This window comes from Nicotiana sylvestris, chromosome 3 (genome assembly GCF_000393655.2).
Source record: "Nicotiana sylvestris chromosome 3, ASM39365v2, whole genome shotgun sequence".
Classification (NCBI taxonomy): Eukaryota; Viridiplantae; Streptophyta; class Magnoliopsida; order Solanales; family Solanaceae; genus Nicotiana; species Nicotiana sylvestris.
In genome coordinates this window covers 190012921-190027907 of record NC_091059.1, presented here as the reverse complement: position 1 = coordinate 190027907, position 14987 = coordinate 190012921, and the positions used below count along the sequence as shown (strand labels likewise).

Below are 14987 nucleotides of genomic sequence, written 5' to 3'. Positions count from 1 at the left end.
GTGAAAAGAATCATTTCAAAGTCCCATCCTTTATCAAGGGCAAGGAACTCAAAGCCCTTGCGCAATTACCCAAACATCATATGGCAGTACAAAGAGCTGGAAACAAGAGAACCAATAACATTCGACAATAGGGAAATACACAAGTTAGTGTAGTGCAAGAAAGATGCTATTTTTTTCCAAAATGCCAGTCAGCTCCTCCAGAAAACGGAGTATAAAACTCAATTCTTCCATTTTATCCTATTTAGTAGATATCTAAGTCTACCACCATCTTAGCAGCACTAGCACATGAAATTCAGACAATTAACAACAATAATTGGAAAAAGAACTGCCATCAGAAGGGATGAACTCAGAATCATTTCAAAGTTCCATCCTTCGTGTATCAACAGCATGGAACTCAAAGCCCTTGCGCAATGACCCAAACATCATATGGCAGTACAAAGAGCCAAAACATATAGACAATAAGGAAATATGGAAGTTAGTGTAGAGAAATAAAAGATTGTGTTTTATTTTCTCAAAAGTGCCAATCAACTCCTCCAGAAAACAGAGTATCAAAGTCATTTTTCCTTCTTAATCCTAGTCAGCATATATCTAAGTCTACCACTCTTAGCAGCGCTAGCACACAAAACTCAGACACTTGAAAACAATCATTGAATAAAACTGCCATCAGAGGGGTGAACTCAGAATCATTTCATAGTTCCATCCTTTGTGTATCAGTGGCATGGAACTCAAAGCCCTTGCGCAATTACCCAGACATCATATGGCAGTATAAAGAGCTGCAAAACAAGAGAACCAAAAAGCAGCACTAGCACATGAAATTCACACACTTGGCAACAATCATTGAATAAAAATGCCATCAGAAGGGGTGAACTCAAAATCATTTCAAAGTTCCATCCTTTGTGTATCAATGGCATGGAACTCAAAGCCCTTGCGCAATTACCCAAACATCATATGGCAATAAGAAAGATATAGCAATAATACTCTGCCATACATAGTGCACTGTCCAGAAATCTATTTAAGAGAAAAACTTCTCACATAACTAAAACTTTTTGCTGATAAATACTCTCATGTATAGCAAATACACTGCTTAAATCAATAAAAATTCACATTACAGTCTCTTTGAACAGAAAGCATGAGGATGAGGCACAAGGCATCTTATGATAGCATTGATTCTTCTCCAATTAAGGTTAGCTAAAATTCAACTACTTGGTGCCCCAAGTCTTTCCACAAACACTGCACACATGTATATACAGATGCAATTAATAACTAGCAGACTTCTACTCGTGAGAACCACAATTAAATTCCATGAGGTTATTCACCAAATGCTAGAACTATCTGGAATCAGAAAGAAACTCTTCCACCACCAAAACAACTAGCTGGAGCATGCCATCAACATTGCAGCTAGCAGAAAGTTGATCAAATGCACGGTATCTACTGAGCACACTCTTCAATACAGTGACACTTGACAAGTACACTTGGAAAAAAATTTAAGCACGAAAATAGTGCATTCTATCATCTATATAAAACTTCAACACAAGGAAGGATCGACATAAAAAGAAGTAATGAAATAACCATATCAAGATTTAGTTTTGTCAACTTTATTGGAGAGCAAGTCTCCTCTAAACCTAATTTCAGCATATATATTCAATAAATATGTTTAAATATAACTAAAAAGCATGCAACTTTCATGCCAAATTACATTACTTCGCAGTGTGAGAATCACATATCTCAAAGGTATCATATCAAAATTTTTAGAAACAAATAACAGCTACCAAAGATTGAGTGTCGACAAACCCAAAAGCACACATTCCTCAGATCGGCACATATCGTTTTAGCGCCTGTTTTCCGGTGACCCCCAAGCCAACAACCACGCCACCAATAACCCCAGCCACAGCCGCCGACCTCAGCCCCGCCGCCGCCCTGTAGAAAGCTCCAGTCCCTAATCCAGCAACCACACTGTTGATGACATCGTCCGTATCCCTAATAGCCACCATCCCACTCTCCATCCCAGCATAAAGCAGCCCAATGACGCCGGCCCGATTCCCAAACTTCCGTCCCGTGTGACCCGACCCGTTTAAGATTCTATTGATCTTAAGCTTCATGGTGTCACCTGGCTCCGAAGCTCTCACGCCGTCAACAAATCCTTTCCCGGCGCCAACAACGGCGCCGCCTAGATAACCGATGCCGGTGTAGTAGGTCAAATTTTCACCCCATGATCGACGCTGGGCGACGGATTCTTCCTGAAAAAGGAACTCCGGTGAAGTTGGAAGCTTGTAAAGTGTTTGAATTGGAACGTGTAGGTCTTGGTAAGGGTTATAGAGCCGGCGATTTTGGCCGTCGTCGTTTTCGCCGTTGTGATTAGGTGATTGGTGCTGATATGCCATTGCTCTTTGGGTTGGTCTAGGGTTAGGAGCTAGGGTTTTGGTTTGGCTTCAGAAAAAAAGAGATCGCAGAGAACCCAAGAGAGAAAGTGGGTTCCTTTTTCTTGAATATTACTACCACTTCAAAATGTGGCTTCGGTGTTTCTGCGGTGTTTTAATAAAATCGGACCGGTTCAAGTTTTTAGGTCGGCGGGTTAGGGAACCGGTTTTATGAAAGTGGGACTTTGACTGGTTCAATTCCATTGAATATTCCCATCCAATTCCCACCTTTGATATTCGAGTTTTTGACATAAATGATCCCTAGAGTTTAAGAGTTGGTCTCATCTTGTCCCTATTATAAACGAACATTGAACAAAAACAAGTTTTGGAAGCACTTTTGGTTTTCAAACTGAGAGAACACATAAAACAAGTTAAAATAAATGAAATTCGATCACAACCAAAAGTACATTGATATGTTTGACTATCTCCAACTTACTTTTTTTTTCCTTCATATTTTTGCGTATATAATATATGGGTAAAAAGGTCATTATTATCCCTGTACTTTTGAAATTCATGCACGTTCGTCCCCCGTTACATTTTACGTTCAATCTCCACTTTACTGTTAATAAAGTCTATACAAGTACCCCTAGCCCTAATGTCCGTCCAAGCGGCAGCTGACCCCATCTCTTTTTTCCAAGTCAGTTGCCAACTCAGCTGCCAATTGGGACTTCCACTAACTTATTAGACCTAAACCCAAACGTACTCCCAAATCTTATTGACCCGTAACCCGTAACCGAAAACTCATCAAATAAATAAATTAAACCCATCTGAAAACACCTTATTCACTCATTTGCTCGAACCTTCTGGTACTTCAAAGAAAAAAAGAGAATCAAAACCGGTCAGGATCCTTGCTTCCAGTAGCGATATCAAGTAAGGTAAGAAATTTTTCTCCTAAAAATTAATTTTTTTGTTAGTTTAATCTCTTATCTTGAGTTATCCCAAAAAAATTTCCGAAGAAAGTTTTTCGAATCCCTTTCAGATTTGTTCTTTGTTGGTTATGGTTTTCATAAACCCTTTTCTTTTTTCATTATTTGAAGTTGATAGGTGCTTGTAGTTGTCATAGGGTTTCTAATTTTTTCTAATTTTGTATTTATTGAAGTTATGGTTTACTAAATAGTTCTTTGTTGGTTAGGGTTTTCACTTCTCCTATCTTTGACGATAATTTCAAGCTGGTAGTGTGTGTTTTGCTTTTGTATTCACTTGCATGTGATTTTATAGTAATAAACCCTAATTTTACTCTTTTTGTTTGCATGTGCCTCATCTGGTATTGGAAGTCTTTTGGTGGTTTAGGGTTTCGATTATAATATTTTGTGGTCCCAAATTATTTTGTTTTTTTGTAGAAAAGAAGTGAATCATAATTTTAATATTGAAGGGTGGGGCTGGGACACTTTATTTCGTATAGTACTTTAATGTATGATCCTCATATCCATGGCTGCATATATTAGTTTATTAATGTTGACTTGCATTATTCAATTTGTGGCTGATTCTATTTTACTATCTTTATGCTTTATTTTAATTGTCCTTATTCTTTTTCCCAATCCTAATTTTCTCAGTACTAATTTATTCAGCAATTTATTATCAATGGTCCTGCTGGATTTGATCTTTCATTATGGTGGAGAGTGGGTCAATAAGTCACTCATAGCATACTCAAGAAAATTCTGACACATTAAGAAATGTTTTGACTCTGACTTGCTTTCCTATAATGATTTAATGGATGAATATGTTTCTAACTTGGGTATATAGGAGTCCAACAATTAGTAGTTAATGGTCCTTCTGGTTCATATTATAAAATAGAAGGTGATTATGGCATTAGGACTTTACTGGACCTTGTGAATGAACAATTTAATGTTATTAACATATTTGCTGTAGAGGATTGTGAGCCAAGTAGTAATGTACCTAATATAATCCATCACAATGAGCATGATGAACCTGATGAACTTGAAGTTGCCACTAATTGTGATGAAAGTGATAGTTGTGATGATAATAAAAATGTTGTTTCTTCTAACTATGACTGTGATATACTAGAGAAACTTTTTAAACAAAAGAAGAGAGATATTAATGATAAATTAACTGACTATAAAGAGTTAGATAGGTCAATGACATTCAAAGATATTGCTGAAGCTAGGAAAGTTATAAATATGTATGCACTTGTAAATAGTTATGGGTTAGAGCAAGTTAAAAGTGACCCAACTAGGCTTAGGTACATTTGTGAAGTTGACTGCCCTTTTGTATGCCACATATCTAGGAATACTTCAGGGGGTGGGGTTGAATTCAGGACTTTACATTCTAAGCACACTTGTGAACCCTGCATATGAGAATCATAGGGTTAATTCCAAGACCATTGTTGAATCTGTACATATAGATTCTCATACTTCTTTTTTCCTATATATGTAGGGGCTAATTGACTCAATCTTAGGAGTGCTTCCCGAGGCACACCACAGATTTTGTGTTAGACACATAGAAGCAAACTGGTGCAAGAGATGAGGATCCGAGGAATACAAGAAATATCTGTGGTGGGCAGCTTGGAGTACCTATGACGAGGACTTTCAAGATCAGTTGTAGAGTATGAGCCAAGTGGATGATGATGGTAAAGCTACTTTTGAAGCTTTGTTAAGGTATCCACCTACCTGTTGGAGTAGGGCCTTCTTTGATACTACATGCAAGAACCAGTCAGTTGATAATAACTTGACTGAGTCCTTCAATGCATGGATATTTCAAGCTAGACAGAAGCCAATTATAAAGATGTTAGGGGAGATAAGAATCAAGGTTATTAATATGTTGAATGATAATGAAGCTGAAGTTATGGGGTGGGGAGGTGAGTACAGTCCTAAGACTCTAAACTTGTATAACCAATTTATGAGGATTGCACAAAAGTGTCATATGAATGGCAGTGCTGACCAAGGTTATGAGGTGACAGAAGGTAGTGATAGGCATATTGTCAATCTGGGGGCAAAAAAATGCACTTGCAGGACATGGGACCTTTGTGGAATCCCATGTCCTCATGCAATCTGTGCCATCTTGTACAAGAAGCAAGATCCTTTGAGTGAGATTCACTGGTTTCTTTCAAAAGAGGCATATCTCCAGACTTATTCTCATAAGTTGCAACCTCTGAGAGGAGAAAAGTTCTGGAAGATAGAGCCCTCCCAGAAAATGGAACCACCTGAATTTGTAAGGCAAGCTGGCAGACCAAAAGTAAAAAAGAACAAGAGAGGCAAATGAGTCAACCAATAGGCAAGGGCAATGGTCTCAATCCAGAAAAGGGAGAGTTATGACATGTAATAACTGTGGTGAAGATGGACATAATGCTAGAGGTTGTGCCAAGGTAATCTTGTTTGTTGAATATAATTGTGCCTTGTTCTGATTTTTTCTGCCTTGTTCTAATATATTATTGTGTTCTATTTGATAATAGCGCTCTAAAAGAAAACAACCAATGGGTGGCAATTCAAGGAGAAAGCTGAACAAAAAGCAAAGAACTTTGGTTGATGAACCTGTTGCTGAACAACCTACATCACCAGCAGCTGCAGATATTCCAACTGAAGATGACTTCCATTTATCAGCATCCCAACCAAGTCAAAACTGTCAGTCCAGCAACTTTGTGTTTATGCCAACCCCTACTGTTCAACAACAACTTTCAACTACCAATGATCCAGATTTTGAGATCCCTAACTTTGAACCTAAGCCTGACATATCTGTAAGGCCAAAGAGCATTTCAGAAGCAAGAACAAAACTCCAGCTGAGGCAGCAAAGTATACCAATTGCAACCAGGCAAATCGGAATTGTTGATGATTCAAGTGGTGCAAGTCAGCCTTCAAAGCTTACTTTCTCAGCAAAAGGCCTAACATGGCTTGGAAAATCTACCATCACTGGAAATCAGTTGAACAAGCAAATGTTGAAGAAGTTGAATGCAAGAAAGGGTAGTGGTAAGGAGCAAAAATGATAGGACTTTACTTCAAGTATTGAACATTTGTAAATTTTTGGATGTGTTGTAATTACTGCCATATCAGTAAATTTTATATTTTGGTTGTGGTTGTTTAGTTGTGACAGTTGGATGCCATGATATAAATAGGTGTTAGACATCTTTTTGGGGTTATAATATGGTATCCAACTGTCTTATAAACTCACTTTATGAATGTTGGTGAATGCTATGAATGTTGACAGTTGGTGTTCCATTTTTAATTTTAGTTTTCTGGTAATGTAGTTAGCAATTTTTACATCTAGATAATATGGTATTTAGTTTTCCAATTTTCCATTTTGTAAGTGTTTCAATTTTAAAGCAAGGTATCCAGTTATCTGCAGCTTGGATTGTTGCTGTAGTTTGTTTTATTTTGTTTTTCAATTTTGCACTTGGGTGTAGTTATTTAGAAAGCAAACAAAGAACATATTTAGGAACAACCAAACATATCTTATAAAGAAAACAAAAATGTTTAGGAATTGTAGTATACAATAAAGGAAAAAAATCCTTTCACAATAAATACTACTACAACATCATAATCAAAGAACATACAAATACTAGTACAACATGGCTACACATATAAAACTCAACATCAGCAACTTTGAATTTGCAAAATAGTCACTTCATCATCGAGGCCACAAAATAACCAATAAACAATCCCCAAGAAATCATAAGCAACATCCTTGTCTTTACAAGTTTATCTTCCAACTTGACAACTTTATCCACTTCATATTGGTGTATAGCCTTCATGACAATTACTTCTTCGTTCAATTTGTCCATTTTCATCTTAATCTCCTCAATCGACGATGTTACATCTTTAATATTAGTCCAATCCCTTCGCGGGAAGATTTCATCTTCCCATTCCCAAAACCCACATGAATTAGCCTGTCAAACATAAATCAAAAGAAGATTTAAGTTTCAAAATTGAAATAAAATTATTAACAAAAAAAGAAGAAGAGAACTGAAAAATATGGTAACCTTGGGCCTCGAACATTTGTAGAATTTTCTTCCAGGGTTATATGGAGTAGACGAAGTGAAATGCTTGGCTATAATGCCACATCGACACCTAATCTGTGATGAACATCTAGCTTGCGACATTTAACAACCAAAACTACGACGAGAATGAAATAAAGAGGATTTTTTTGGGAAGATTTCAGTCACATGGAAGGTTTTAGCAATAGAGTTTATTTTGGGGGAGAAGAAGAAGACGCCGGGTATGTGTCAAATTGATTTGACTGAAATTGGGTTGTGGGGGACTAGATGGTCGTTGGGTTTGGGTCTAATAAGTTAGTGGAAGTCCCAATTGGCAGCCGAGTTGGAAAAAAAAGAGATGGGGTCAACTGCCACTTGGACGGGCGTTAGGGTTAGGGGTAATTGTATAGACTTTATTAACGGTTGGAGATTGAATGTAAAGTGTAACGGGGGACGAACGTGCATGAAGTTCAAAAGTACATGGGTAATAATGGTCTTTTTCCCTAATATATGCTGATATGCTTATAAATATACATATTTCTCTCTTTCTTGATATGATTATAGATAATGTTTGAGCTAAGTAGCGAAGGGTATTCGAGTTGAAAGGCTCATCTCTTAATATGACAACATTATCATATTTTTAAGTAAAAATAGCACGGTATAGCCAGTTTTTGGACTAGTCATTCAAAAATAGTCAGCATTTACGAAGTCAATAAAAAATAGCTACTATTTGGCTGCAACAAAGACCGGTCCAGCATAATATACTGGAGTTCGGTGCACCTGTATATGAACTCCAGCATATTATGCTGGACCAGTATACTTTGCTGGCTCCAGTATAATATACTGGAGAACGGAGCACCGGTGCTCCAAACTCCAGTATATTATACTGTACAATTATACTTGCTGAAACTCCAGTATATTATGCTGGAGTTCTAGTGTACTTATGCTGGAATTCCATCATATTATGCTGGAGTTCTAGCATACTTATCCTGGAACTCCAGTATAATATGCTGGAGTTCCAGCATACTTATCCTGGAACTCCAGTATAATATACTGACGTATTTTTCGGGTTTGAATAGTATTTTCGCTCAGATTTATCTTTACATAAAAATTAGCTAAATTTCGATTACTTTTGAAACTTGGCTATTTTTGAATGACAAGTTGTAAATCTGGCTATTTTTAAATTTCTCCCCATTTTTAACCGTTGCTTTGGAAGTTCACTGTAGATTCAAATTAAATATGTTGCTCTCAACTTTGTTATATATGCTTCGTTAGTTGAAACCCAAAACTAACCGAAAAATGAACTTAAAGGATTATTTATGTGAAGTCTTTTAATTTAAGGATGATATAGTGCTAACTCTAAAACTTAAGGGAGCATTTATGTAAAAGAAACTCTGCGATATTACAGCATCGTAAGCTCAGCGTAAAAACAACAGCTGTTACAGTCCCATGTCAGACTTATACGACGACGTTTCAGCTTACTTCATCCATAATTTCCCACAAGCGTAGAGCATTTTGGGAGGGGGAAGAATGCATGCCGCCGGTGCTCCTCCGATTACGGCGTCGACGTCGACGTGGCCAGTTTATTCAGCGCCACGTGTAGACCGGAGATATTTGAGTATTCGAGCTTGGACTTCATTATACAGTGACAGTGAAAACCACCATTACAGTAGAAGGTCTCAACAGTACTGGGATAAGTTCTACAAGCTCCACAAAAACAAGGTATAAAGCTCCTGCCTTGTCCGCACTCCACAATAATGACCCAATTGCTTGTATCAACAAATATTTCTCAAAAATCAAATCTTTCATTTATAATCCCATATATTATACTTCCTCCATTCCAATTTACGTAATAGAAAGGAAAACTTTGAAACTTGTAGTTTTTAATGTGTCATAAAATTTAGGTGACTGTAAGAATTTCTAAGTTTAAAGTTGAAATGTTACCAAAATATGGAAATGCATTTTGGAACGGATTAATAAGAAAATAGTCACATAAATTGGGAGCGAGAGAATAGAATTCAGTTACATACATTTGCATATTCGGCAGTTTTTCAAGGACCGGCACTACTTGGAGAAGGATTGGAGAAGTTATTTTGATGATGAAATTGAATCTTCCCATGGGAAGGTTGTTTTAGAGGTGATTTCATTGCTGCTACTTATATACCTTACTCTAGTAGCTACCTGAAGAGTGTAACTGAATAGACATTAACAGGTGGGCTGTGGAGCGGGGAATACGATTTTTCCTCTCATCGCTACATTTCCGAATCTCTATGTTCACGCTTGTGATTTCTCACCCAACGCAATAACCCTTGTTAAGGTTTGTCAACCTTCTTATGTTACATTGCCATCAAGAGTAAGTTTACATTCATAGAGACTGCCAGTTTTTACTACTTGCATACCTTGAAAGAATCAATTTTTAGTTACAAGTTGAAGTATTTGGAAATTTGTTTGTATTTTCTCTGTCACGGTTTAATGGCTAAGGAGTCTTTCCAATATGGTCTGAACCTTATGGTAAATAATTGGATTTGGCATGATTCATCGTGTGAAAAATGAAACTAAAATTTAGTTCTGAAGGTCCTCAATGGAACTCTATGTTGCTCAGCATGGATCATATCTGAATTTTCTGCTTTTTGCGTAGAGGAACTTTTCATGTCTTTTGTATGTTTCATCTGCAACTTTTTAAGATCGTTACCAAATATAAGTATTTAAGTCTTATGGCTACTTTAGCCCTGTTGCGTTAGTTGTAATCTGGTTAGGATCTCAGTCAGTACCCCGATCATTTTTCTCTTTAGATAAACTGCTACACCAGTTTTTGTTCTCTAAGCTTTTTTAGTTTCCATTGAGTTAGTCTATTGGTTAATATCAGCAAACTTAACATTTCATATCTACAATATTTATTACTTTGTCATTTGCATTTTAAGTTTGCAATATTTTGCCTGCATTGCATTAATTGTAGTCTTCTTAGAATCTCATTGAGCATCATGACTTTGTTCTCGTAATGGCTCTCTGTTGAACTAATTTTTGTTCTTCAAATTTTGTTAGCTTCAATTGGATTATTCCGTTATTTGCATTTACTGTGATATGTCTGAGGAACTGTGCTTGTTCTACATTGCATGACAAACTCAAAGTGTAATCCTTTCTTTTCTATGGCGTGCTTGTGGCGTAAAGCTACTTATCCTATATGATGCAGCAGTTACACACAAACTCCTAAAGCTATTTGTCCTATATGATACAGTCACATGCAAATTTCAGTGCGGAAAAGATGAACGCCTTTGTTTGTGATGCCACAAAGGATGATCTCTGTGTTAACGTCATGCCTTCTACTGTTGATGTTGTAACCTTGGTAAGTGAAGGGAGTAAGTATAGTAATCAAATCATCACTTAAAAAAGGCAAAAAGTATAGTAATCGAATCTGAATCTGTACAACTGCTTAAAGCACAGAATATCCATATCTTCTTCCTTAGGGGAAGTCCAGAAGATGTATGCCTATATGAGCATCTAACTCCTTTAAGTAGATTTTTACATTGTCTGCAGTTTCTCCTGGGAAGATGGCTTCCATTCTAGAAAACTGTAAAAAAGTACTAAAGGTAAAACTTGAATTCAGGAGCATGCTTTGCCTCATTTTCCTTTTTCTTTCTCTAGTATTTGATAATTGAATGGATCTGCCATGCTCTTGCGATCTCATTTTGCAGCCAAATGCTCACATTCTTTTACGAGATTATGCAGTTGGAGATTCTGCTCAGGTAAACCCCTGTATATGCAGCCCTTGAATCTTCATATATACTGATGTGAGTGAGTCTTTTGTGTCTAGCTTCTACTTGTCACAAACCAGAGTTACATGCTTAATTTGTAATAGGTTAGAGATATGAAATGCATAACACAAGTCACATGACCAGCTTTGGTGGTACGGATTTGAAGTGGAAAGGGATTGCAATTGGGGGTGATGGGATCTCGCATATTAAGAAAAGACTAAAAGAGAGGAAATGGATTCGTTGAACCATTCACTTTTTGAAAAAGATGGCTGAAAATTAGGTAATTTTTCACTTTTGTTCCAATAGCTCAGTAAACAAAATTTTAGAGAGTTACATACTCACCACCTTACTTGAACAGGAAAATAGTGCTGCGTACTTGGGCCTTATTTATTTCAGTTGGCAAAGAAAATAAAGCACCTATTCGAAAAAGACAAAAAGAAGAAGATAAAGTCCTCTCTCGTTTCCTATCATTGATAACTATGTTATTAGATACTTGGTATGGCTAGTGCTGCAGATACCTCTGCCAAAATGGAAGTATGTCGGGTGAAATTTCAATGTGGCATTAATTATCATCTTGTTTCAATAGATCTTTTTGATTAGTGGATAACTGTTCTTTATAGCACTTCATAGCTCAGCAAAATGAAGAACTCTAATGGAGCTTTGCTTAATGATTTAGCTAACAGGAGAATATGATTACAGAGCATTCTGTATGGGATGTTTTCTGTCTAAAAGTGAAACATCATGCCTAAACATTTTTCATACTGAACTTTGTAATTTTGGCCCGTTTCTTCTGTTTCAAGTTTCTTGCATAATAGTAGTCCAAATTGGAAGCAGTTTTAGGTGGCATGAAATTTACACTCGGAAAGTTTCAGGTGAAATTGCATGACAGAGACCAGATGATTAGTGAGAATTTTTATTTTCGAGGAGATGGAACTGTAAGTATTCTCTGGAGGTTGTTTGTTTATCTGCATTTCCCTGCTGTAATATCAACTTCAGCTAAATCGCTGCCATTATGGCCTCAGTGTTCATTTTACTTTTCGGAGGCTTTCATGGCAACCTTGTTTCAAAGTGCTGGTTTTGTAATCGTGGATATTAACACGTATTGCAAAGAAATTACGAATCATTCTCGGAATATTACCATGCAGCGGTATCTCTCTTGATTCCTTTTTCTTACTGCTACTTATTTATTACTGACTGTACTATCGTCTATGAAATGAGGGAAAATAATTTCCTTAATCAACAAATTGGGTAAATCAGGGCTTTGTTGTAGAAACCTTCTTTTTCTACATTAGTTTCTCTGTATACGTTCGTTTACTTCAATAAATCTTTCTTTTACTAACATCTTCCGTAATTAAGTTAGATGTTGGACATGAATACCTGCTTAGAAAGGAAAAGAAAGATAAACGGATGATCCTAGAAAAGCATTACTATACTAACTTTATATTGGTGTATTCATATACTTTTGCTCTATTAATGCTCTACCACCTCCTGAAACTTTTTTGATCATGAATCTAATAATCAATAATAACTTATGCTTATTAACTTTGATTCCGCTGGGCCTTAACCTCTGTTTATGTGACTCCATATGCTTAGGCGCTGGATACGTGCCATATTTGGTCGTTCATGATTGCAAGTTCCTTTCTCCTCTTCCATCGTGGGTCCAAAGCCGGTAATCCATAAATTAACATGCCATTATCTTAGCTGTTCAACATGGTTTGTGCTGAGGTTTGTATGTTAGAGCAGCCCTTATTGATGAAGCCTGTGAGGCTGAAGGTTATACTCGACAAGCTAGCACCTGAAATCGAGATACAGTTGGGAAAATGAGTATTTGAAGTTGAAATTGAAGTGTTAAAAAGCTACAATACAGTTTCCTGTGCCTAAAGTGCCTGATTTAGATTTTGTCATGATGCACTGCACTCTTTCCATTGTAGTGCTCTTTTTGTAATAGCTTGTTTGGCCAAGTTTCTCCGATCCTAGAAGCATTTTTCTTCAAAAAAAGTGTTTTTTCTTCAAAACAGGCACAAAAAGTGGTTAGCTAAGCTTTTGGAAGAAAAAAAGAAGTGTTTTTGAGGAGAAACATAAAAAAGTAGCTTCTCTCCAAAAACATTTTTTTTAAAAGCACTTTTGAGAAAAATATACTTAGAGCAATTTTTAAAAGCTTCGCCAAACACTAATTGTTGCTCAAAAGTGTTTTTCAAATTAATTAGCCAAACACAAACTACTTCTCACCAAAAGTACTTTTGAGGAAAAACACTCCTCAAAATAAGCTGATTTTTGCCCAAATAGGCTATAAGTTAATTGACAGGCTTCAATAAAGGGGAAGGGAAAAAAGGATAAAAGAAAGGGATGCATTTCATTAAATAACCATTTAAAAGATTCTTCAACTGTCTCTATATCTTTATCATCGTGTAGAGGTGACAAAATGGTTAAAAGAAAACAGTTATCCACCCATATTATTCATTAAAAATGGGTTGGATAATGAATTTTTTAAAACACAGGTCGAATATGGATAAAAACCATATTATCCACTTAGAAAATGGTTAACCAAATGGATAACTGATGTGTTTAACTTTTACATTTGTAAAGTCTCAAATTAGGGGTTTTTCAAGTTTGGGAGACTAGCAATTCTCTCATAAATGATCATATTCAAGAAGTCATGGGTAATATGGATATCCATATTATCCGCTGGATAATCCGTTTTTTTATCCGTCTCAAATACGGGCCGGATTAACTAATTTATCTATTTTCGACCAGCTAATATCCAAACCGACTCGCCCGTTTGCCACCCCTATCCTCACATAACAATATAACCAAATAAAGAGAGAATCTCGTTTCATTGTCTCCTATAGCTCCTCCTACATATCGGATAACTTTTCTGATTCTTTCTTTTTTCCAGAAAATATAGAGATCTTTTAATATTTATTCTTTCTTTTATTTTGTATATTTTTGGCTTGAGCATTTAAATGGAGAAACATGGTTATTGAGTATTCATACAATTGATCTCAACTTGTTTGAGATTAAGATGTATTTATCATTATTGTTTTTTTTTTCTCCAGAATTTGATTAAATATAAATAACGTGACTTATCACGTAATAGTACTATTAAGGATAAAAATAGTAAAAGTTCAATAGGACAGACATGGACTGCTCTCTTTACATGGATAATGCAGAAAGCTAAAGGGAGAACAACTACAACAAAGATTATCAGAATGACATGCAGAGTTCATACATGCAATATGGAAGGAAAGAAACAACAGAATTTTCAAAAGAGAAATTAGAGATCAAGAGAGCATAGCTAGAGAGTAGCATGTGTATGTAATATTAGAGGCACGAGTGATATGAGGAACCTGCTACAGAAGTTGATCTTTTAAATATGCAATCCATAGCCTAGCTTTACATGTATAGAATTAGACGGCTGGATAGAAGAACCAATAGGACATGAGAGATAGATTGTACTATTTTACTCAGAGTAGCTAGGTGTGTATAACTATGCTTGTTTTGTAATGATTTCACTGGTGATTAATACAAATATTTTAATTACCAAAAAAAAGGATAAAAATAGTAGTAATACTTTTTATTACTCAATAATGACAATGACAACTACGTTTTAGTTCTAAACAATCTATAATTCATTATATTATACGAAATAAATGTCGATAGAGATAAATGACGTGAAGTATGAATACACATATTTATACGAGAAAATTTCACTCTTCCACGAGTAATGGAAATCACTTTGTCCTTTTTAGCGAAAAATATTGTGTTTGATTGTATACGAAGTTTAATAAAAAGAAAACTTTTAAAAACTTGTAATATGAAATGAGTCATAGATAGTTTTGTGTCTATAAATTATCTCATTAAGGTAAAATAGGTATTTTAAAGTTCAATTGTTAT

General features: G+C 36.0%; 3 protein-coding genes across 5 annotated transcripts; 2 read left to right on the top strand and 1 right to left on the bottom strand.

Annotated features, from left to right (window-relative positions):
* Positions 1–1541: 1541 nt before the first annotated feature.
* Positions 1542–2512, bottom strand: LOC104241915 (mitochondrial import inner membrane translocase subunit TIM23-2-like). Its single transcript, XM_009796879.2, has one exon. The coding sequence runs from the start codon at positions 2379–2381 to the stop codon at positions 1809–1811; it is 573 nt and encodes a 190-aa protein (XP_009795181.1). The 5' UTR covers positions 2382–2512; the 3' UTR covers positions 1542–1808.
* Positions 2513–4982: 2470 nt separating this feature from the next.
* LOC104241919 (uncharacterized) lies at positions 4983–5636 on the top strand. The gene has a single exon (XM_009796886.1). The coding sequence runs from the start codon at positions 4983–4985 to the stop codon at positions 5634–5636; it is 654 nt and encodes a 217-aa protein (XP_009795188.1).
* A 3134-nt stretch (positions 5637–8770) lies between these two features.
* Positions 8771–13054, top strand: LOC104241916 (tRNA N(3)-methylcytidine methyltransferase trm141-like). Of its 3 annotated transcripts, none has more exons than XR_011406291.1 (9): positions 8771–9063; positions 9389–9478; positions 9554–9658; positions 10577–10684; positions 10857–10928; positions 11034–11084; positions 11198–11373; positions 11966–12028; positions 12116–12134. XR_011406291.1 is itself a non-coding variant. In XM_009796880.2 (9 exons), the coding sequence occupies exons 1-9, from the start codon at positions 8872–8874 to the stop codon at positions 12718–12720; spliced, it is 840 nt and encodes a 279-aa protein (XP_009795182.1). In that variant the 5' UTR covers positions 8772–8871; the 3' UTR covers positions 12721–13054. The 3 variants fall into 3 exon arrangements, 2 of the variants coding, with proteins under 2 accessions (XP_009795184.1, XP_009795182.1); XM_009796880.2 differs by lacking the exon at positions 11198–11373 and adding an exon at positions 12687–13054 and having other exon boundaries at positions 8772–9063; positions 12116–12240; XM_009796882.2 differs by lacking the exons at positions 11198–11373; positions 12116–12134 and adding an exon at positions 12687–13054.
* Positions 13055–14987: the final 1933 nt, after the last annotated feature.